Source organism: Desmodus rotundus, chromosome 2 (genome assembly GCF_022682495.2).
Source record: "Desmodus rotundus isolate HL8 chromosome 2, HLdesRot8A.1, whole genome shotgun sequence".
Taxonomy (NCBI): domain Eukaryota; kingdom Metazoa; phylum Chordata; class Mammalia; order Chiroptera; family Phyllostomidae; genus Desmodus; species Desmodus rotundus.
The window spans coordinates 64,383,919-64,406,413 of NC_071388.1; the positions used below are offsets into that span (position 1 = coordinate 64,383,919).

The window sequence follows — 22,495 nt, forward strand, 5'->3', positions numbered from 1 at the left end:
GTATTCTGAGGGTATATTCCCAGCAGTGGTATTGCTGGGTCAAAAGGCAGTTCCATTTTTAGTTTTCTGAGGAAATTCCATACTGTTTTGCAAAGTGGCTGCACTAGTGTGCATTCCCACCAACAATGCACCAGTCTGCATTCCCTTTTGTCCACATCCTCTCCAGCACTTACTGTTTGTCAATTGTTTATGATGGCCGTTCTGACTGGTATGAAGTGGTATCTCGTTGTGGTTTTAATTTGCATCTCTCTGATGGCTAGTGATGCTAAGCATCCTTTCATATGTCTCTGGGCCCTCTGTATCGGACATATCTTAATCAAATTTAAGTGCTGTGTTATAAGGGCTGATCAGTTCTAGTTTGTCGTGGGAAGAATCAGAACAGAAAAAAAGACTGGTGTTGTGTAGTCTGACTCTTATTCCTGACTCACAACACAGATCCATTAAGTCATTTACAGCAAATCAACTCCTTGACTTTTCTTTTCTTAAAAATGAAGGGACTTTCAAAGAACTTACATGTACGACCCATGGACATGAACTGAGGAGGGGGAATTCTGGTGGAAGAGGGGGTGCAGAGAGAAGGGGGATAAAGGAGAAAAAAAGTGGGACAACTGTAATAGCATAATCAATAAAATATACTTAAAAAATAAAAATACAACTCCCCTCACCAATAGCACCTACCTTATAGGGCTTTTGTGAGAATTAAATAAAGCACTGAAAACAGTAAAAAAATACAAAGGGTCTTGCATAAAACAGTCTCTCAAGTTAGCTCCATGTCTAAGATTCTGTACATGTAACTAACACAGAAATATATTTACTCATATAATTAACTTGTGTGACCTATCTTCCCATTCTATCTGTTAAGCCAATGAGAAATGATGCTTTAGAAAAAAATAATGGTGTGGATGATACCTCCTTTCCATTTTAAAAGTGAATGAGAAAATAAATATACAAATGTATATTGAAATAAAATTGTGTACATTCAGAGTAGCAACTTTACAGTTCTGTGTATGTTACATTATTACTTAAAAAAATTATCCTCACCCAAGACACTTTTTCATTGCTTTTAGAGAGAGAGAGGAAGGGAGAGGGAGGGGGTGAGGGAGAGGGAAAGAGAGGGAGAGAGAGAGGAAGAAAGAGAGATAAAGAGAGAGAGAGAGAGAGAGAGAGAGAGAGAGAGAGAGAGAGAGAGAGAGAAATAAAGATGTGAGAGACACATTGATTGGTTGCCTCTGTATGTGCCTTGACCCAGGACTGAACCTGCAACCTTTCCATTTATGGGACAATACTCCAAACAACTGAGCCACACTGGCAAGGGCTGCTAGAAGACATTATTTTCATTCATATTTCATTCATTTAACATTTTTAAAGAAATATGTATTGAGCTCTTACTATAAGACAGACACAGGGAATACAGCAGGCCCTTATGTGTCTTATGCATTAGAGTAATATATAAATAATGAATTGCAAAGGATTAAAGGAAAAATATGCAATAAAATGAAAAAGGACAATTTAACAGGAAGATACATCTACTGTGGGTGTGCATAGTGGGGCTTTGTAGAAAGCTCCTCTGAAAAAGTTGTCTTTAAGTGGGAAAATGAGCGAATCAGACAAAAGGGGTTTAGGGACAGGAACATTCCAGGCAGAAGGAATAGCATATGCAAAGAATCTAGTAATTTGGTACTTCAAGCTCTTGACATTCAAGCTTTTAAATGCCCATGTAACTCCACAAATGAAAAGCTGAAGGACCAACCAAATACTCACTGGAATTATATTTATGATTATATTGTCATCTAAACTAATGTCTGTGCTAGAACTCAGAATGCGTTAGCTTACTACCATCATTTGAAAAGAGCACTTGGACTTCATGAGGAAATCTGAAATGCCTGCCTTTCTTTATTCCAGTTTCAGTATCCAGGCATGATGAGTGCATGTGTAATTATTTAAATAAAATTACAAGAGTTTGGAAAGGTTCAGGATGTTTCTTAGCAAGATAAACCAGCCTCTCTCAACCAGTGTTCCTCATCTGAATCACAGCATTTCTCAATGACTCTAAGAATTGTATGTAACTAGAACCATTCTGAATGCACGAGAGAAAAGTCAATTTATTACATATAGTAGATGCCTTCGGGCAGTGAGGCTTAGTTCTCTTGAAGAATTTCCAGTTGATTATTGATTTCCCAGTAAGGTATACATAGGACTTGAATTAGTTTCCTAATATTAGTATTAGATACTTTATTTACTCATACTATTCACCAACACTAAATACTCATGGCAATTCTGGAAAACAGGAAATTTTCTCACGGTTGTTTATCAGCTGTAGGTAGAACTTTACAAGATACATAATGGATCTCTTTTCATAAACATTTATATGTTTTTTTGTTTATTTAGAAAAGTTGAAATTATTTTAACACAAAGAGTTTTTTATTTTTCTTTCCCATTAAGGTTTTGATGACTGAATCCTGAGTTCAGGCAGGTATACAAACAACAAAAATAACCAGAACACCCAGTACTAATGAGTATAGAGTTGTCACTATTTATAAATGACAGTTCATATGTATTTCTCACTGAATTGCCACAATGAAACCACGAACTAATATAGGTATGATTAGCTGATATGTATCACAAATGGAAACAATGTACTTTTTACATTTACATGTAATTTATCATAATCACAAATCAGAGGCTATTTGAAAAAAAAACTTCAGGTTATTTGATTGGCTGGAGTAAGTTTTCCAGTTTCTTTTCCTGGATAGAATAATCTTGTTCTTTCTTATTGAATTTATTGAGATGACATTAGTTCACAAAAGCACACTGGCTTCAAGTGTACAACCCAAGAAAACACCATCCATACATTGTACTGTGTGTCCGCCACCGCAAGCAGTCTCTGTCCTCATTGTCCTCCTTTGCCATCTACCCCCAACCCCTTTCCCTCTGGCCAACCCCACACTGTTGTCAGTGTCTATGTATTTTATATGTGTGTGATATGTTATGTATGTGTGTGTATGTATATGTGTGCTTATGCTTAATCCCTTCACCTTCTTTCACCCAGCCCCCAAACCCCCTCCCCCTGACAGCTGTCAGCTCCATGTGTCCATCCCTCTATTTTGTTGGTTAGTTTATTTGGTTCATTAGATTCCACATTGAGATCTTATGGTGTTTGTCTTTCTCTGACTGGCTTATTTCACTTTGGATAATAACCTTCAGGTCCAATCTATGCTGTAGCAAAAGGTAAGATTTCCTTCTTTTTTATGGCTGAGTAACATTACACTGTGTGTTTGTACCACAGCTTTTTTTTTTTTTAATCCACTCATCTACTGATGAGCACTTGAGCTGATTCTAGATCTTGGTTAAAGTATATAATGCTGCAATGAATATAGGGGAGCATGTATTCTTTCAAATCAGTGTTTTGGTTTCTTTGGATATATTCTCAGAAGCAGAATCGCTCGATTATAATGTAGCTCCATTTTTAATTTTCTGAGGTGACACCGCAGTGCTCTCCACAGTGGCTGCACCAGTCTGCATTCCCACCAACAGTGCACAAGGGTCCCCTCTTCTCCACACCCTCGCCAGCACTTGCTGTTTGCTGATTTCACGATGAAAGGATATTTTATGGTGGTTTTTATTTGCTTCTCTCTGATCATTAGTGACATTAGCAATTTTTCACATGACTATTAGCCATCTGTAGGACCTCTTTGGAGAAGTGTTTATGCAGGCCCATTTTTAAATTTGGGTTTCTTCTTGGTGTTGAATAGTGTAAGTTCTTTATGTATTTTAAAAATTAACCCCTTATCAGATGTGTCTGGAGGGCACCACCAGCAAATGTGTTCTCCCATCCAGTTAACTGTCTTTTCATTTTGTTGATGGTTTCCTTTGCTACACAAAGACTTTTTGGTTTGATGTAGTTTCATTTGCTTATTTTTTTCCTGTGTTTCCTTTGACCAAGGAGATATATCAGTGAAAATATCGCTAGAAGAAATGTCTGAAATTTTACTGCCTATGTTTTCTTCTAGGATTTGTATGGTTTCATGATTTACATTTAAATCTTTAATCCATTATGAGCTTATTCTTGTGTATGGTGTAAGTTAGTGGTCTAGTTTCATTTTTATGCACGTATGTGTTCAATTTTCCCAACTCCATTTACTGAGTAGACTCTTTACCTCATTTTGTATTCTTGCCTAATTTTTCAAGTATTTTTTCTTTAAATTTTATTTGTCTTTTTTATTAAGTATTTTATTGTTCTATTATAGTTGTCCCAATTTTCCCCCCCTTTGCCCTCCTCCACCCAGCCCACCCTGTTGTCCATGTCCATGGGTCATTCATCCATGTTCCTTGACTAGTCCCTTCCCTTCTTTTCAAATATTAATTGACCATAAAGGTGTAGGTTTATTTCTGTGCTCTCTATTCTATTCCATTGATGTATATGCCTATTCTTGTGTCAGTACTATGCTGCTTGGATTACTATGGCCTTGTAGTATAGTTTGATATCAGTGTGATACATCCAACTTTCTTGGGTTGAGAAACTTCTTGAAAGAAGTTCTCAAGATCGTTGAAGGTATTTTTGGTCTTTTGTGGTTCTACATAAATTTTTGGAATATTTGTTTTAGAGCAATTTAGAGCAAAATGTTGATAAGATCATGTATTAAATAGGTATTGAAACCTAAAGTTATAATGTGGTATTATAAGTCATATCTCTATTTTTATTAATCCGCTGTTTCGATTATTAAATTTGAAAATAAAAGAGTAGGATAGACTATAAATTTGATTTTTTAACTCAATTCTTCAGTTCAATGATTCATATTATAGGTTTATATTGATTAAATTTCAAATTAAATCATGGTTAACACTGTTACTTCTTAAAGATAAAATATATAATGTGTATGCCTCTTCATGTAAGATGGACAGAAAAAAATTTTTGGTTCACTACACTGGTTTCCTTTGACCTCCACACAACAGAACTACATGTTTATTTTGCAGGAACATAAATTTTCCTTCTCAGGGAGAAAGGGCTCACCTCAGCTGCATTAAGTGTGTTGATTTCCTCTAGGGGAGGAGAGAAGAAAAGGAAGCAACAGACAGTGAACAATGAAAGAAACTGGAAGACCAGAGGAAACCCACTAATTGAAGGAAGAAAGGAGGAGCAGATGGCTTAGGAAGGAGACATGTGGGAATGAATTTGGGGGAAAGGAAGCAATTGGCAAGGAGAAGCCTGAATGCCAAATTTGGGAAGGATCTGGAGGACACAGGGATTTGGATGGGATGTGAGTCAGCTAGTTTCTACCAAAATATCACACCAACAAGGGAAATCAAACAAACCTATAAAGACACTTAGGAAGCAGAAGAGTCCTAAAAAAAGAACTGATGACATGTTGCATTTTAACAATTGTACCTCTTTAGCATGGGAATAGGAAGTGTTAAATAGTTTTTTTAAATGTGTAACTAAATTTTTATCCTTTCTTTGCTAATGATTTTCCAGTTTTTAACTTGCTTATGAAAGAACTTACATACTTAAAACTTTTATTTATTTTAACTACTTTTTACTTATCATGTGTGTATGTGATTTCTCACTCACATATAAACCAATTCCTTTAAGCCACCATCCAACGCTCGGGGTAAACTACTGTCCCACTTTTCCCAGAACCAAGGGTCTTTCCTAGGACTAGGGGTTTTCAGTGCTAACAACAGGACAGTTTCCAGAAAACCAGGATGGTTGGTCATCCCATCTAAGTAAAATCTAAAGAAAAGGCTACTAAATACAGTTGCACGTAATGTTAAAACACATTAATGCTGTGAATTTTTCCCACATTTTTCAAAGAAGGTAACTCAATATAATGATGTGATAAGTAGATGAATCGGCAATTATGTGGTTTCTGATTGCACTTTGGCTTTGATAGAAATAAATAACTTAAAATTATTTCCCCATCACCCAAATTATTATTTTTTCAATTAAATAAACCAAAAACAAAATCGGTAAGGCATATGGAATATTTGTAGCATGGTCCATTGAAACGGGTAGGAAAAAACAATTAAAAAATTCAAGGCACAGCTTATCTCAAAAAATAACACAAGTCACTCAAAAATGTTTATGTCACAAAACCACACACACGGAGGAAGGAAAAAGTATGTGTTATTCATCTCTAAATTTTAGCTTAACAGTAAAGAATTTCAAACATGAAAAGATAATTGTCTTTTAAGCTCTTCTTTTAAATACTAAAATAAACTTTCATTCAGGATAAATGACAGAAGAAGTTTCTTTTGAAAAATTATCTCTGGAATTTCAGAACTAAGTCTTGGAAGATCTCACTATTTAGGTTGTATTGTTACTGTGCTAGTTGTTACTATATTTTATTGTATATATACAAAATTGCCAAGCTGTAACATCAATAATTTTTAACTCAGTTACCCATCATTATATAATTTCTCATAAACGCTTATGTTTTTTAGCAATAACTTTTGAAATGTGTACAGCTAATGGTATTACAACCTGGCTAATCCACAATTTGGACAGTTAACTACAAAGTACATTCAACTGATTAATTCACTGATTCACAATATTCTGTTTGATATAAATCCTCTTTCCCTAAATGCCAAATGGTGAACAGTTATCCTCTTTAGATAATCCTTTAATATCTTTTGACGTAAGACTTCTAAGGTCCAAAATAAATAATTTTAGTTTATCTCAACTACAACCTTTGGTTGAACTTTATCATTTCTATGCCGTCTTTTGTGAAACTACTAAACCTCAAATTTTATAAATCTATTCTGTTACAATTTTCATTACTGGACATAAAAGGACTAATTCTCAAACGTACGAAGCTTAGTTTCAAGACCCCCGTAGCCTCCGCTGTGTGAACTAAACTGGGCAGACCCCTGAAAATTTAAAGACAATGCCTCGTAGAGGAAGCTAAGAGTTACCGTCTTCAGCACTGATAGCAAATCAGAGTCCCTATATATGAGGAAAATCTATAGGGCCTTGTAGGAAATGTTGTCTGTGACAAAAATCTAATTGCTCCCATAATTTTCCCTCCAGCCAATGTGGAGTTAATCACTACGTCAGTGAAATCTTAGTACTTATCTGACAGCACTGTTGGCAGAGTAGGGTTTGGCACATAGTGTGTGCTACATTAAGTTTTCATTATCATCACCATCTCCTCTTCCTCCTCCCCATCCCTGTCCTCCTCCTCCTCCTTCCTCCTCATCTTCTCCAGGAGACTGAACTGGCTGATCTCAGAGAGCCATAATGGGAAATAAGGCCTTATTGAGTGTTCAAGGGACCTGAGAGAGGTAATGTAAAGCATCTGGTACATGGCAGGGACTTAAAACACAATAGCCATAGTTATTACTACAGCGTAGATTAGTAAATTGTTGGTGTCCCTACAATAACTGTTTCTAAAATGTGACACTTTGAAAAATCTCAGATTTAAAAAAAGGATAAAAAACTGAAACTCAGACACAGACAACACTATGGTGCTTACCAGAGGCAATGGGGTGGAGGATAGGAAAGGGTAATGGAGCCCAAATGTACAGCGATGGAGGATGACTTGACTCTGGGTGGTGGGCACACAATGCAATATACAGATCATGTATTATGGAAATGCACACTTGAAACCTATATGACCCCATTAATAACCAAAGTCAGCCCAATAAATTTAATAAAATTTAAAAAAATGGAGAAGTTATTCTTCAACATTTTTCATGATAAAAGTTTTCAGATTTAATCAGAAGAGCTTGCAACATTCCATAAACATTTATTGCACATTTACTATGTTCCAGGAATTAAGAATTCACTGTTGTTTTTGTAAATATTCAATTACTAATTCAAATCAAAAGGTTTAATTCCTAGAAATAAATCACCAGACCTCACATATAAATGCATACAACTCTCACTTTGTTTTATTAAAATTATGGTATCAATTTGCTATCCCAATGTATCATTTGTTGAGGGAGGCTATTTGGTTGCTGTGGTGGTCACTGCTGTTTCATTTGTTCCCACCTAGGTACAACTGGATACCTTAATATTTTAGTTTATTGATACATGTGTTCTTGTTCATGTAATAAGTAATTCAATAAGCTTTATTTATATGCTATTCTCCATGAGAAATTGGCTACACTTCCTTCCATCTCTTTCCCTCCAATTCCTGTAAGGTGTTGGTCTCAGAGACTCAAGAGAAAGATACGGGAAACTGATGCCTCAGACTTCGTACAATTGTGTGTGATCCCCAAATGGTGCTGGTCTATAACACACTTAAGATACTATTAAAATCACCCAGGCCAACAAATGCAAAGTAAGTGGAAAATCTGAAAATAAATTTAATACCTTTTCACAACGTTTTGGCATCAGCAACTCCCTCTTCTCTCATTACCAATGACTTTTCTCCCCAATCAGAAATCCAAAATCATACTAAAATTTTCCTTGGATTTTTTGGGTCTACTTGTCAGGTTTTAATCAACATAATCCTATAATTGATCATCTTTTACATAATTAAGGCCTTTTTTCTCATCCTCACTGGAGGATATTTTTCACTGCTTTTAGAGAGAGAGGAAGGGAGAGAAACATCAGTGTGAGAGAAAACACTGACTGGTTGCCTCCCATAAGCCCCTGGACCAGGAACTGAACCCGACACCTAGATACATGCCCTGATGGGGAATCAAACCCACAACCTTTCAGTCACGGGAAGATGCTCCAACCAACTGAGCCACATTGGCTGGAGCCATAACTCAGGCCTTTTATAATACTTAGAAAAGTATTTGTGATGTTTACTTTCCACTGTCTTTGTCTTTCTCTTCAATTCAAGAGCAATGTTAGTTTATTTTTTGAACATGAAATTATTTTTTCAATATTTGGTATTACTTTTCTTCTCAATCTTAATAGTGTTAATTGGACGATCTTACAAAATAATCTTGAAAGTCAGTACAATACATCCAAAATGTAATGAAATAAATGCAGCCCTTTTTATAAGGTACATCTGAATGTTGTTCTATATCAAAAGGATGTCATTGGTACTCAAATTCATCTCTCTGAGAAGATTTCTTTTATTAATAAAAATGGTTATGGCTAAGTCTCAGATGTCTGAAGTAAATCTAGTTAATCCAGCCCTCCAGTTAAACTACTCCTATTTCTAATTCTAAATATAAATAGTTATGTTTAGTAAAAATAAAGAACACCAGAGACAATCATCATCTGAGGCCTCCTTCAAATTATTCTAAGCAATAAGTGCCAACAGAGTTCTAAAAGATTCTTTTTCAAGTAGAAAACCAAGAAAATGCTATTTATATATTCCTGGTTTATAATCATCATAGATCTAAAATTTGGCTCAGAATCCAGGTCAATGTAAAAAGAAATGATTTAACATCAAAAAATACAGGTGCAGCTACAATTCAATTATATATTTCCTTTCTATTTGGAGGGTGTGTCTTTGTTCTCACAGGTGGGCGAGCTATCCTTTAAATTTTCAACAAAGAGAATCGCCACATTAAAGAACTCTAGAAATTCCTACGAGCAAAACTGTGGCAATACCCGCGCGGCTTCCATAGAGATATTATGGGCTTCAATCTCCTGTTCATCTGTGCTCCGCACATCTGGCAAAGTACACGAGCAGCAGAAACAAAGGCCATCATTGGAAAACAAAGCCAAGGAGAGAAGACTCACCTCAAATATCTGATAAACAACAGCTATTAAGAATTTACTTTCATTTTTTGAAAGAAAATGGACATCACGTCAGGCATTCTGTTTCTGTTTTAAGGTTTTTTTAATTACCTAATTTTAGTTTTGCCTAAATGAAGAAAATAAAACAAAACAATTAAGATCTAAATAAGAACTGTAATTTTAAAGCCAAACTGCTGATGTCTAATCTACTCATTTCCCTTCGTGTATAAATGTGCCTTTTACCTCTGGTGTTTCATCAGTTTAGCAGTCACAACTTACACAAAACACACAGATGGTCTTAGAAACAGCAAAAGTTTCAGATGTTACAACTTCCTCGCATATGGAACACTATCATGAATCATCATTTTGGCAGCATTTAAATGATTTTGAAATATTTATATATTAACATTTTGGCATCATTTCATAGTCATAGGTTATTACAACTTTAAATTGTTTTATGCCTTTTTGGGGTGGTCCTTATAATATTGACCCTAAACGATTAGTAAGTATGTTGGGGAACTGGTATGGGTTATTAACAGAATAGCGCCCTCTAGAGAGTCAAAACTAAATGACGACCCTAGTGAATTAAACATAATTGCATAAACCATAACTTTTTTTCAAAGTCAATACAGGATACAACAGTCCATTCAAAGATATTTTTAAAAATGAAATTTAGTAAGAGTGGTTTTAAACTGTTAATGTCACAAAAATGTTCAGATACAAAACAAAATACACACACAGACCAAAGCTCTTTGGTGAATTTCATTCTCCCGTTTTTAAATAATGTGTACATGCTGATGATTCCCATATTTGTCAAAATAGGCTACATTAGTCTGCGGTAAGGAATTCCCTGTGACTTAATACAACCTCATTCTACGTGCCCATCAGGGGAAGCCAGATGTGGGGTGGAAAGTTCTGCTACACATGACTCCGGGGCCCAGGCTCTCTGGGTGGCCTCCCTGTTGGAGCTTCACTACCTGGAACACATGCACTTCTTGGAGGCCACATGGAAAAGAGCATGCTGAGGGCTCACTCAGTAGTGTTTACTGTCTATAATTTCCACTCACAGCCCATGAAGCTGAACTAGCCAGATTGGTCTGCCCTACAGCAAGGAAGCTGGGAAGCAGAGCCTTTCATCTGTCCAGAAGGAGGGGCGGGTTGCACAGTAATAAGTACTTGTTATGTCTACCACAACTCAATTATTTCTCCAGCCTCAACCTCAGCTCTGAATCTGACTCATGTTTCCACTGCCTATTTGACATTCATGGATATCTAATGAGATTTCAAAATTACAATGTCTAAAGCTGAGCTCTTGATACCTTCCACTCCAAATCTTCTTTTTCTACATAATGGCATCTCAGTTAATGGCAGCGCTCTCTTTTCAGCTGCTCGGACCAACGCATTACAGTAATCCTTGATTATTCTTTCTTTCTAATAAGCCACGTCCAATACATTAGCAAATTCCAAGAGCTATTGCTTCACAGCAGATCCAAAATCTACTCTTCACTACCTCTCCTCCTAGCAGACTGGTACAAAACACCATTTGCTTCTTGCCCAGATAGCTGGAAAAACTCCCATCTTGCCTCACTGCATCTGCTATTAATCCTTCAGTGCCTTTGCAAAACAGCAGAGGACTGTGCTGAGACACCTCTGGTGCTTTACAACTCCCTCAGGAGATAAGCCAAACTACTTACAAGGCCTGTAAGGGCGCACACAGTTCACTCTGGCTAGTTCTTACTCCTGATGCCATCTCTTCCAAATCTCAACTTTACTCACTCTATTCAACCCACGCCAACAACTTTGCTCCTTTTTGAATCTGTTAGTTATGCCCTACTGTAGGGTCTTTAAACTTACTGTTTTTCCACTTAAGACTACTTTTCCAGATATCTGGAAAGTTCCCTCCCTCAATTTTTCTCTAGTCTTTTTGTTTTTAAGATTTTATTTATTTATTTTTAGACAGAGGGGAAGGGTGGTAGAAAGAGTGGGAGAGAAATACCAGTGTGTGTTTGCTTCTCATATGTCCCCCACTGGGGACCTGGCCTGCAACCCAGGCAAGTGCCCTGACTGGGAATCGAACCAGCAACCCTTTGGTCCACAGGCCAGTGCTCAGTCCACTGAGCCACACCAGCCAGGGAACTTTTTCTCCAGTCTTTATGTAAAGCATCCTCTGGTCGTCTTATTTAAATCTGAGATTCTTCCCTAAACCTAAGTCACCTGTTTACCCCATATTACTTTATTGTTTATAGCACTTACTATAGTCTAATGCACTGTATATTACACTATCTATTTTGGTTTTATTTGCACATTCAATCACAGAATATGAATTCCACAAGAGCACCCACTAGTAGCTATTTAATGCTGCATCTCCAATGCTGAAAATTTGTCATTAATTTGTATTAAACCCAAATAGGTCATCAGTGAAGACATGGGGGAGAAGGATAATAATGGTTTTAGTGTGTGTGAAACATTAGGTCAGGGAAATGGGAGTTAAAGAAAATGATAATTAAATGACTTAAAATATGTTTTTAAGAAAAAAATATTATCTGAATTGTGTGTAAGTCTGAAAGGAATCTGTTAACACTAATAAGAGAAGCATTTGTCCCTATCCTCTCCTTTCCTCTGTGCACTTGTCTCCATTCCCCAAAACTGGTGTTTCCGTCTGTAGCTCACTCTGTAGAACTATAAAATAATGCTTAAAAGTGCAACTAGATTATTCCTACCCCAATTCCTTGAATTATAAAAGTCCTTTGAGATACTAATTTTAATTCAGCTCAGTTCAGGATGAATGCCTGATTTTCTTTCAAGGTCCCTAAAACCTTCTCTACCACAACCTTGTCTGTTTTTGTCACTATTTAATTCTCATGCTAATTTGCTAATTGGTTGTTCATAAATAGTGCAAGCATAAGGAGGAATATGTTGTCTTGTTATAACCTTGTTTTTCCACAAGGTTAGCACACACGTTCTCCTGGATAACTCGGTCAACGAATTCACAATGGACAGAGAGTGTGTGCAGAACAAAGACAATGGCAAAGGGAAACACTTGTACAATGACGGAATCAGCGAGCTTGGTTATTTAGGTGGTTTAGTAAATACTTTTCACAATACAAAAATGCAAAGAAAAAGCAGAGTCACAGAGATTCACTGACATCAAGAAGAAAATGCATCACCATTTACTACTCTGCCTGTATCACAATGGAACTTTGAAATCAAATAATCCGCTCACACAGTTTTATTTTAGAATGAGTAAATCCATCATTAACCATCATTTAGATAAGATTTTATTTTTTAGAAACAATATTAAACTCTATGAAACAGAAAGCAATTAAAAAAGCAGAAACAGAAAAAATCCTGAAGTCACTTTTAAGAGGCTCTATGGAAATATACTAAATGACTGATTTTTTAAAAATTTACTGTAACATATGGAAGTGTGACAAGCCCTGAGTTATGACAGTAATTAAGTCATAAAGAAAACTGTTAACTTTGAGACATTAACACAAATTCAAGTTTTCTTTTACTAATCTTCAAACTGAGCAATGTATATTTTCCTTACTTATTTTCATGTCCATAAAGGGAGAGTTAAAATATATTTATTTTAAAAGAAAAATTAAAATAGGAGATAATAAATCAACACTTTATTAAAAGAAACACTCTCATCAGGTGTCTCAGTTGATTAGAGCATCGTTCCAATATGACAAGGTTCGGGGTTCGATCCAATGAATGCATAAACAAATGGAACAACAAGTAAATAAGTGTCTCTGTCTCCCCTCCTTCCTGTCTTTCTCTAGGATCAATAAATTAAAAAAGAAAACAAAAAAAACCCTTCATATTTTTCCTTTGGTGAAGGAAGACATGGTTAGATCTCTAAGTGTTCCTCACTGCCGAATCCAGTACTCACAGTTATTCTTTCATCTTTATCATCCAGTGGAGAGCCATCTTTCTTCCAGGAAATGGTGGGCTCAGGATGGCCTCGTGGAGGCTGGCATTCCATCACCGCAGGCTCTCCCACGGCCACCATGACATCGGAAGGATTTTGTCTGAAGTCATCCCGTAATACTGCAGGGACAGGATTAAATCATTATACTCAGTATTATGGATACGGTCCTTATCGCTGAAATTCAGCCAAAAAAAAGCATTGTAATAAACTACTACCAATAGCTACCTCAATGAATTCTGGAGAATCTCCACCTACTTACAGACATATGCAACTGAATGAAGATATCTAAACTTATGTACACGCAGCAGGGACGATTTGATATTCTTCACAGGCCAGTGGGCAAGTGTATTTTGCTGCTTGGTGCCCTCATGGTTAGGATTTGGCTTATCTTGCATTTCTTCTCTGCTTATTGCCTACATTTTCTCATCCATGTGCTAATGAATGTAGCTGAATCCTCTTTTTACTTAAATAACACACTGGGATAATGCTTTCTATTACTAAATGAACTACATATATATACACAAACCAAAATATTAAAAGCAAAAATAAATATACTGCCAAACATTCATTTCACTGAAATATTTCAAATGTATAAGGATATATCATAATTTAAATATGCTCATTATAACAACTTTAGACATATTTGCAAAGTGAATACATTCAAAATGTTGTGTTTTTCCATTATCACCTAGTGAGGGAGAGGTTAGAAGGCACCAATAACAACAACAGCACCGCTACCAGCAAGTCACTTTGTATGTATGTTCTGTAATTTTGGGGTTTGAGTTTTGTTTATTTTGTGGGGGAGGGGGGCGGTAAATAGTGTATCATTTAATTCTTAAACCTGTTCAGGGTAAGAGGTATTATTAACTCCACTTATATTATTAAGCAAATATTTTTGAGGAAGAAACAATTTATTACTGTAATCTCAACTGGACACTAATGTAATATTAATGTCCTATAAAACAAGCAATATTATTTACTTAGTATTTGTTGGAATAAAATGTGGGAAATGAACCAAGTATGTATTTCAAAAGTAGATCATACAATAAAATTGTCTTCTGTATCTTGCTAACATCAAGAAATCATGAATTATTTGGCATCAGTTAGTCTTAAATCACAATTCTTATTTACTAGAGGGGTAATCTTGAACACAACCTCTCCCTATTTACAAAGCAGGCATGGAGATACATAGCTCAGTACAAAGTCTAAGCTTTGGTTAGTTATCTTTCTCCCACTCCACTATATCCCAGTGTTCAATAAAATGTGAACAATTATAGTAATCTAATTTAAGATGGTAATTACAATGTTTGTTGGTATATTAAGTGTATAGATTGAAGTGATGAATGTCATTTTTTCAAATCTATTGAACTGAATATTTGATAATACAATTTTGTACTGAAACTGGTATCTTTCCACCCAATGGCATTTCAAAATGTTTTCATCGAAAAAGTACAATAATGTGAAAAGCTTATGCTGAAACTGTTATCTCAAAAGTCACTTAAATTTTGGTTTCAAGACCTCGAACAATCTTAGAGGCTTACAAAGTAGCGTATTTTTCTCTTGGAATTCTCTACCTTTCCTTCCTCTATACCAGCCAAGCATGCATATACATTTGAGTAAGCCTTAACATCCACTCAAACACAACCATTTTTTAATGTATCTATTGAGAAAATATGGGTATACTGTGGCTATGTGGACACTTGGAAAATACTACTTCAATAATAAGACGTACATGCTCATCTCTGAAAGAAAAGGCAAAGGAAAAGGATAACAAAATATGATTTCACCACAATGGTAATTCTAACTTCAATGCTAAACATTATTTATTAATAAAATAGAGACACAAAAGTAAACCTTGTTGAACTATTGTTACCACACTATAAAAGAACAGAGTAAAAAGACTTTCACTGTTTATAAATTGATATTACAATTGCTAGGTGTTATGAACATCCCACAAATAAAATGCAAGGTTTATAGAAAAAGCAAATGAATTGACTTTAACACACCATGTGTGCCTTCCTGGGTCACATTATTAATCTAAGAAAACACCTCCAAAAAATTTTAATACCCTTGAAAAATACAAAAGTATAATAGCTTTTTAATAAAAATAAATAATTTGAGCAATTTTTCTATTTGGTGAGCTTAAAACCAATGGTAACACTATATCTTATTAACAAATTGAGATTATATCAAATAAACCCATGAATAATACAATGTCTTTCAAAAATATCAAAGGTCTAAATCAGATAAATCAAATTTTCTTTTCAATTTACTACGTCATTTGAGATTTTTAGTATATAAAGAAAAGCTGACAAGATGTAATCCATTAAAGATTGTTGCTTAGATAATGTTCATGTACTTATTTTTGCAGCTGTAAAGCAGAAAACTCTGGCATTGCCTATAGCTAAAGGCAACCTGCATACAGTTATTAATTTGCATTTTTTTCTCTTCTTAAAAACAACTTTTCTTCTTCAAACTTGTCTCGAACATTTCCTTTTGTGGAAAAATAGTATGTGTCACATTATAGAATGATACAAGCTTTTAGTTAAATTATCCAATTTTCTTAATTCATGTGTGTATTTAAGTAAATAAAAATTGAATTCAGGTGACTGGCAGCAGCTCGACAGAAAAACCACTGACATCCGTAGTAAGTATTCTCAAACACGGGCCCTTCTTGGAAAAAGCCTCTCCTTTCCTTTTCTAACAGCCCTGGTAATCAAAGTGTGTATGAAGCGGCTATGAAATGGTATGAATAGTATGAAATTCTAAAATTTGGAACTCACTTTTGAGAAAGAGATTTAATATTCATTTGAAAATAGCAAATAACAAATATAATGTATCCAAGTAGAGATCGCCTAAAATGGTGATAAAACAAAGCAGAGTTCTTTCTAATATTTCTTCCATATTTATGTAACTGTTTCATGTTTACAGGTCATGAAATTTGGCTCAATCGTTTCCCAATTTTTTTTTTCATTTTGTTAAATTAGGAAAAGCATAGTAAGCTTCATTAAATCTTTTACTCTCCTGGAAGCAGGTATCAATTTTAACACAATTTTCAGAATAAACATGTTTTCAAAAATAATTCTGTGGTGACACTGCAATCTACGTGGGTAATGCTGAGAAGACAGGGAGGGGCAAAGTGGAAAAATGTCAGACAAACTGTTTTAAGTACTGTATAATGGAGACTTGAATATCTGTAACACTCTTTAAGAGCACTGTGGGACATTTTAGAATGGAATGAAACATAGTTATCAAATAGGTAGGGATCTGTGACGACATCTAATCCATCCCATGAAATAGAGGCAAGTGAGTCCCAAAACATGTTACCAGTTTGTGTCACTTGTCAGGAAGAGACCAAAAGAAAACATAAATTTCTAATGTAGTGCTCTTTTTTTCAAATCCTCACCAAAAGATTTTTTTTCATTGCTCTTAGAGAGAGAGGAAGAGGGGGGGAGAGAGAGGGAAAAAATCGATATGAGAGAGAAGCATCAACTTGGCTGCCTTCTTATTAGGGTCCCTGATGGGGGATCCAACCCACAACCTGGATATGTGACCTGACCAGGAAGTGAACAAATGACCTTTTGGTCTACGGCATGGTGCTCCAACAAACTGAGCCACACTGGCCAGGGCTCTAACGCAGTGTTCTTTAAAAAAATGCACCATTTTACTGTAAAATGTAATTCTCCTATCTAATCCATAGTATTTCCGGCAGATCCACCCCATTACCACAGAAGGCTCATGGTCAGTGACTGCACACCAGTGCACTACAGACTCCTGACCACCTACTTTGGGAACGGCTCAAGTGCTCCTGAAATTAATTTTGTTCCCCAATCATGTGGTGACCATCTGTGAACTACAATGCCTTCGGTTTCATGAATTACAGAATCTCAATGCAGTCAGGGGTCAGGGAGTTGTGTGATACAAATCGTTTCTTTTGGAAATTAATAATCTCAGGCTCCTTGGAGGTGGGAAGAGGAGCACATCACATAAATAATAATGATAGTAATGTTGCAATATAATAATGTTAGCAATGGCAATGTTAATTGAACATCTACTATGGAAAGAACCATGCCAAGCATTTACTCATTTAGTCCTTATAACAGGTTATGATGAAGCAAGTTTATTCATTTCATTTTATGGATGAGTAATTTGTAAATATTTAGCAGCAGAGCTAAAACAAAGATCTCCAGTCTACCAGGGACTCTTGTCTACAAACTTAGCCACCTATCTGGTTTTAAGACAACGTTCACAATTCTAAATACAATGATACATGATACAATGTACATGATACAATGAATATTTCAGCCTCTTCCCATTGGAAGAGAAGTTCAATGAGAAATTTCCCTTCTGACTGTCAACTTGCTATCTTTGACCATAGTCTGTGTTCTCGTTCTTGCTCAGATTTTCCGTGTATGGAAGGGGCCCCTGCAAACTTTCATTAGCATGTTAAGAATTACAACTCATCACTCTAATAACGTATGCTGTGCTAATTGTTCTCAATGATTTACTTTATTTCAGCAACAAAATGATTTAAAAAGTTGTACAATGAGTGTTTTAATTAAATATGGGCATTTTAATTAGCAGCAAGTATCTTGGGGAAACAGAGGAAGATAATATGCAGTACTGGATTTTTTTCCCTAATAAATGACTACTTTGTCAATAAAATCTTGCAGCAAATAATAGTAAACTGTCAACTGGGGAAAGAAAATAAATAATGAGATCATTTAAAAATAAGGTACATTAAAGGAAAAAATAAGTGAGGGAGTATGTTCCCACAGACAAAGAAACTTTAGAGATGCTCAGTAACAGCTTAACGCTGTTACAATGATGAACCACTTTAATGGGTTTCAAAACTATTAATCACTTTTAATATTTTTTGAGGATGGAATATATTACTTAACTTCTATAGCATTTCTAGTTCTCTGTCTAAAAACGTACTTACACGCTGACATAAGTAAATGTGATCTAATTTCAAAATAACTATCATGCTTTCATTTACTACATCTGTAGGGGCACATACTTTGTGCCTGGCACTTACGCTACAAGTGTGTCACCATCCTCGCAGTGAGGCTGATGTAAATGCCGAAGTCGGTCAAGAAACGACAGTCTCGACCTTATCACAAAATGGCGATAAAATAAGATTTTACTGTTGGTTATTTTGTATTCAGATATATGTTTTGGGAGCAAGATTTTAAAACGTGTATCATAAAAGCTTTTATAATTATTTACATTCCTACTTTGTAAACTCACTGCATTATTCAGAAGAGATAAGTGTTAAAGGGGGTAAAAATGTGTTCAAAATTCTCTACCATTTCTGAAAATAAAATAGTAATTTTAAACTTTTGAAAAACATTCCAACAAAAAAGGTGATTGTAGAGAAATATACCCTAATTTATTCAAGAGGAAAACTAAAATAACATGTAAAATGATATTTAATGAGGTATTGTCCTCTTATACAATGATCTTCTAGAGCTAAGGAATTTTATTTTATTTTTATTTTTAATTGAATTATTGGGGTGACACTGGTTACTAAAATTATACTGATTCTAGGTATACAATTCTACAAAGGAGTTTGACTTTTAAAATGATGCATGCAGAAAAGGCAACTGGCTAACCAGAGAACATATTTGCCAATGATGTATCGGACAAGGGTTTAATTTCCAATAAATATGAAGACAATATATTGTCTTCCTGATGCGACTTCATGACTTAGCACCAGGAAGACAAACAACCCAATTAAAAAATGGGCAAAGGACCTAACAGACACTTCTCCAAGGACGACATACGGATGACCCATAGATATATGAAAGAATGCTCAAAACCACTAGCCATCAGAGAGATGCGAATTAAAACAGCAATGAGACACAACTTCACACCAATCAGAATGGCTATCAATAAATCAACAAACACCAAGTGCTAGAGAAGATGCGGACAAAAGGGAACTCTAGTGCACTGGTGGTGGGAATGCAGACTGGTGCAGCCACTGTGGAAAACAGTATGGAATTTCCTCAGAAAACTAAAAATGGAACTGCCTTATGACCCAGTGATTCAACTGCTGAGATTATACACTGAGAATCTTGACACACCGAATCAAAAGGACTTATGCACCCAATGTTCATAGCAGTGCTATTCACAATAGCCAAGTTCATAGCAGCACTATTCACAATAGCCAAGTGCTAGAAACAGCCCAAAGCCTATTAGAAGATGAATGGATTAAAAAACTGTGATTTACACAATGGAATACTACACAGCAGAAAACAAGAAGGAAGTCCTACCTTTTGCAACAGCATGGATGGAACTGGAGAGTATTATGCTAAGTGAAATAGGCCAGTTGGTGAAAGACAAATACTGTATGATCTCACTTATAACTGGAATCTAATGAACAGAATAAACTAGTGAGAATAATAGAGCCAGAGACATGGAAACAATGAACAGACCGGTAGCTGTAGGAGAGGAGGAGGGAGGGGCAGAATGGTGGAAGGCAGGGAAAGGGATTAGTCAAAGAACATGTATGAATGACTCATGGGCATGGACATGGGAGAGGGGACTGACTATGGATGAGAGGGGTGGGTTGGGTGGAGGGAGGCAAAAGGGAAAAAAATTGAGACAACTTTAATGGAACAAACAACAAAAAATAAAGTAAAATAATTAAAATGATACATGCAAACATCAATTCTATAGTTAGGATTTAATCATGACCGTTTCCTAAAAATATACACTCTCTTTTTAAAACCTGACACAATATATCTATAAATGATCTTCAATAATTATGTCATCTACTTATGTCTTATATGGGATGAAATTTATTTTTAAACACAAAATTATGCTGTGGTTAAGATCTTGGAAGAAAATATGCTGGTAAAGGCACTTATTTTCTTAACTACTAGAGCTTTGAAGATTTCACAAACTGCTTATGCTCTATGCTAGGAAAGCAGTACTTATTTTTTTTCAAAAATTATACATTCTGAAAAGTTATACAGTATGGATGGCTATCAAAAATCAGTCAACCTTAACATGAATGAATAGCATAGAACACTGTAAATAGAGGGAGAAGCTATTACCAGAATAGAAGTAATGAATGACAATTTATTTTTTCAAAACAATACATACACCCACCCCATTCCTGGTCCTTTAAAGGTAAGAATTACTTCCAGATTAAACTCCGGATGGGTCCAAGATTAAACTCCTTCCCATTTCACAGAAACATTAGCATCACAGTGGCACTTTCTGTGCAAAGCTCTCGTGGCTACCTGCAGTCAGTGCTCCACGGTTTCACTGCTTTACTTCAGGAACCAACACCCCTGCACGATACTCCCTAGTGTTCATTACGATGGCACTAAGTTATCCAGACAAATGAATGGGAAGCTTGGCATACTAGACTTCAGTTAAAATCTGTAATGTATTCCAGAGAAAAGTGTAAAAAAATAAAGATCAACATTTACATGCCTAATACTCAGCAGACTTGAAGTCTGGGAGATCATCAAAAAATGTACTGCCAAAGTAAGTCAAGTTGCTACAATCATATGTTCTGACTTAAAGATGTCAGTAGCTTACTAGATGTTTGCATTGTACACAGTTTAAACTATGAATTAAGTAGATGTATTAATGAGAAAATGTAGCATTCATAAAACACTATTTTATAAAAAATTATTTGTAAATATATTTATTTAGAAGTTAAAAAACAAAAGTCAGAAATTTCACAATCACAACAACCTCCTTCCACTGTGCTGAGATTTTAATAGGTATATTCCCAATGACTCAGTTATTTCCATACAAAACAGAGGGTTTTACACTGTATCTTGCTAGGGTTATTATAAAGACTAATTATTTAGTGTTTGTACAGGACTTGCCATTTATATGGTGCATTACATCTGCAACGAAGTATTACTATTAGTCACTGTGAGGAACTGCCAAATTTCTCAGCTGCCAGTACAAATGGAGAGGAGGACAAAGAATGCCATTGAGGAGGGTTTCTGAGTGCCAGAGCAAGAGTCACACTCAGGAGTCGGCTGGCGGGGTTAAAAAAACACAGACAGATGAGGCTCTCTGAGCCACGGGACCCCTGTGGGGCAAGACAGGCATGTGCTCTTTCTTTTATAAAACCTAACTTTCTGCTCAGTGCCCTGCACTAAGACAGTCCCTTAATCAAAGACATATCCTTATTTATTTGTTGTCTGGCTCTTTGTATTAAAATTTCAGCATCATGAGAACATGGTATCTGCCTTTATCACTCTAAATATCCAATGTCCAAAACAATGCCCAAGACACATAGTCAGTGTTTATAATACACCTTCTGTGTGCTTGGTACTATACATGAGACAGTGCTGAAACTGGCACAAAGCCTGTATTCATGGTGCTCAGTGTACAGGGGAGTCAATAGGCAATACTCAAATAAACACACACATAAATACACAACTATAATTATGACATATGCCCTGAAGGAAATGTGTAAGATGCTGTGTGAGAAACTAACTAACAAAGAGCATAATTTAGACTGGTGGTGAGAGAGCACTGAGCTAAGTAACAGTTAAGCGGAAGCCTGAAAACAGAGTAAAACCTACCCTAGAAAAGTGCACTGCAGGCAGAGGAAGTAATTCAGGTTGAAGAAAAAACTCAGTACAGTACATGAACTTGAACAGACCCGTGCAGTGGGACAGGCTGTCTGGCATTCAACGGGAAGTTGGCCAGGGAGAAGGGGCCAGATGTGGGACACAGCAACCGCGATAAAGGTCACCTTTAATTTTAATTCCCATGGGAAGCCACTTAAGCGATTTTTAAAACACAACTGTCTCATGATGGAATTATCATATTAAATTCTTCATTACAGCTGCTCTTTGAATGAAATGGAGAGAGACATAAGAATGGGAGTGAAGAGTCCAATTAGCGGCTACTGCAGTAATTAGAGAGAAAACGACCGG

At 35.8% G+C, this 22,495-nt stretch overlaps 1 protein-coding gene across 4 annotated transcripts in view; it reads right to left on the bottom strand.

Annotated features, from left to right (window-relative positions):
* Positions 1 to 22,495, bottom strand: part of ROBO1 (roundabout guidance receptor 1) — a 400,095-nt gene that overhangs the window by 125,990 nt on the left and 251,610 nt on the right. For all 4 annotated transcript variants that reach the window (XM_053918273.2, XM_053918271.2, XM_053918272.2 and 1 more), the window contains exon 3: positions 13,539 to 13,696. In XM_053918273.2, the coding sequence (XP_053774248.1) occupies positions 13,539 to 13,696 (158 nt within the window). The remainder of the gene's footprint in view (positions 1 to 13,538; positions 13,697 to 22,495) is intronic.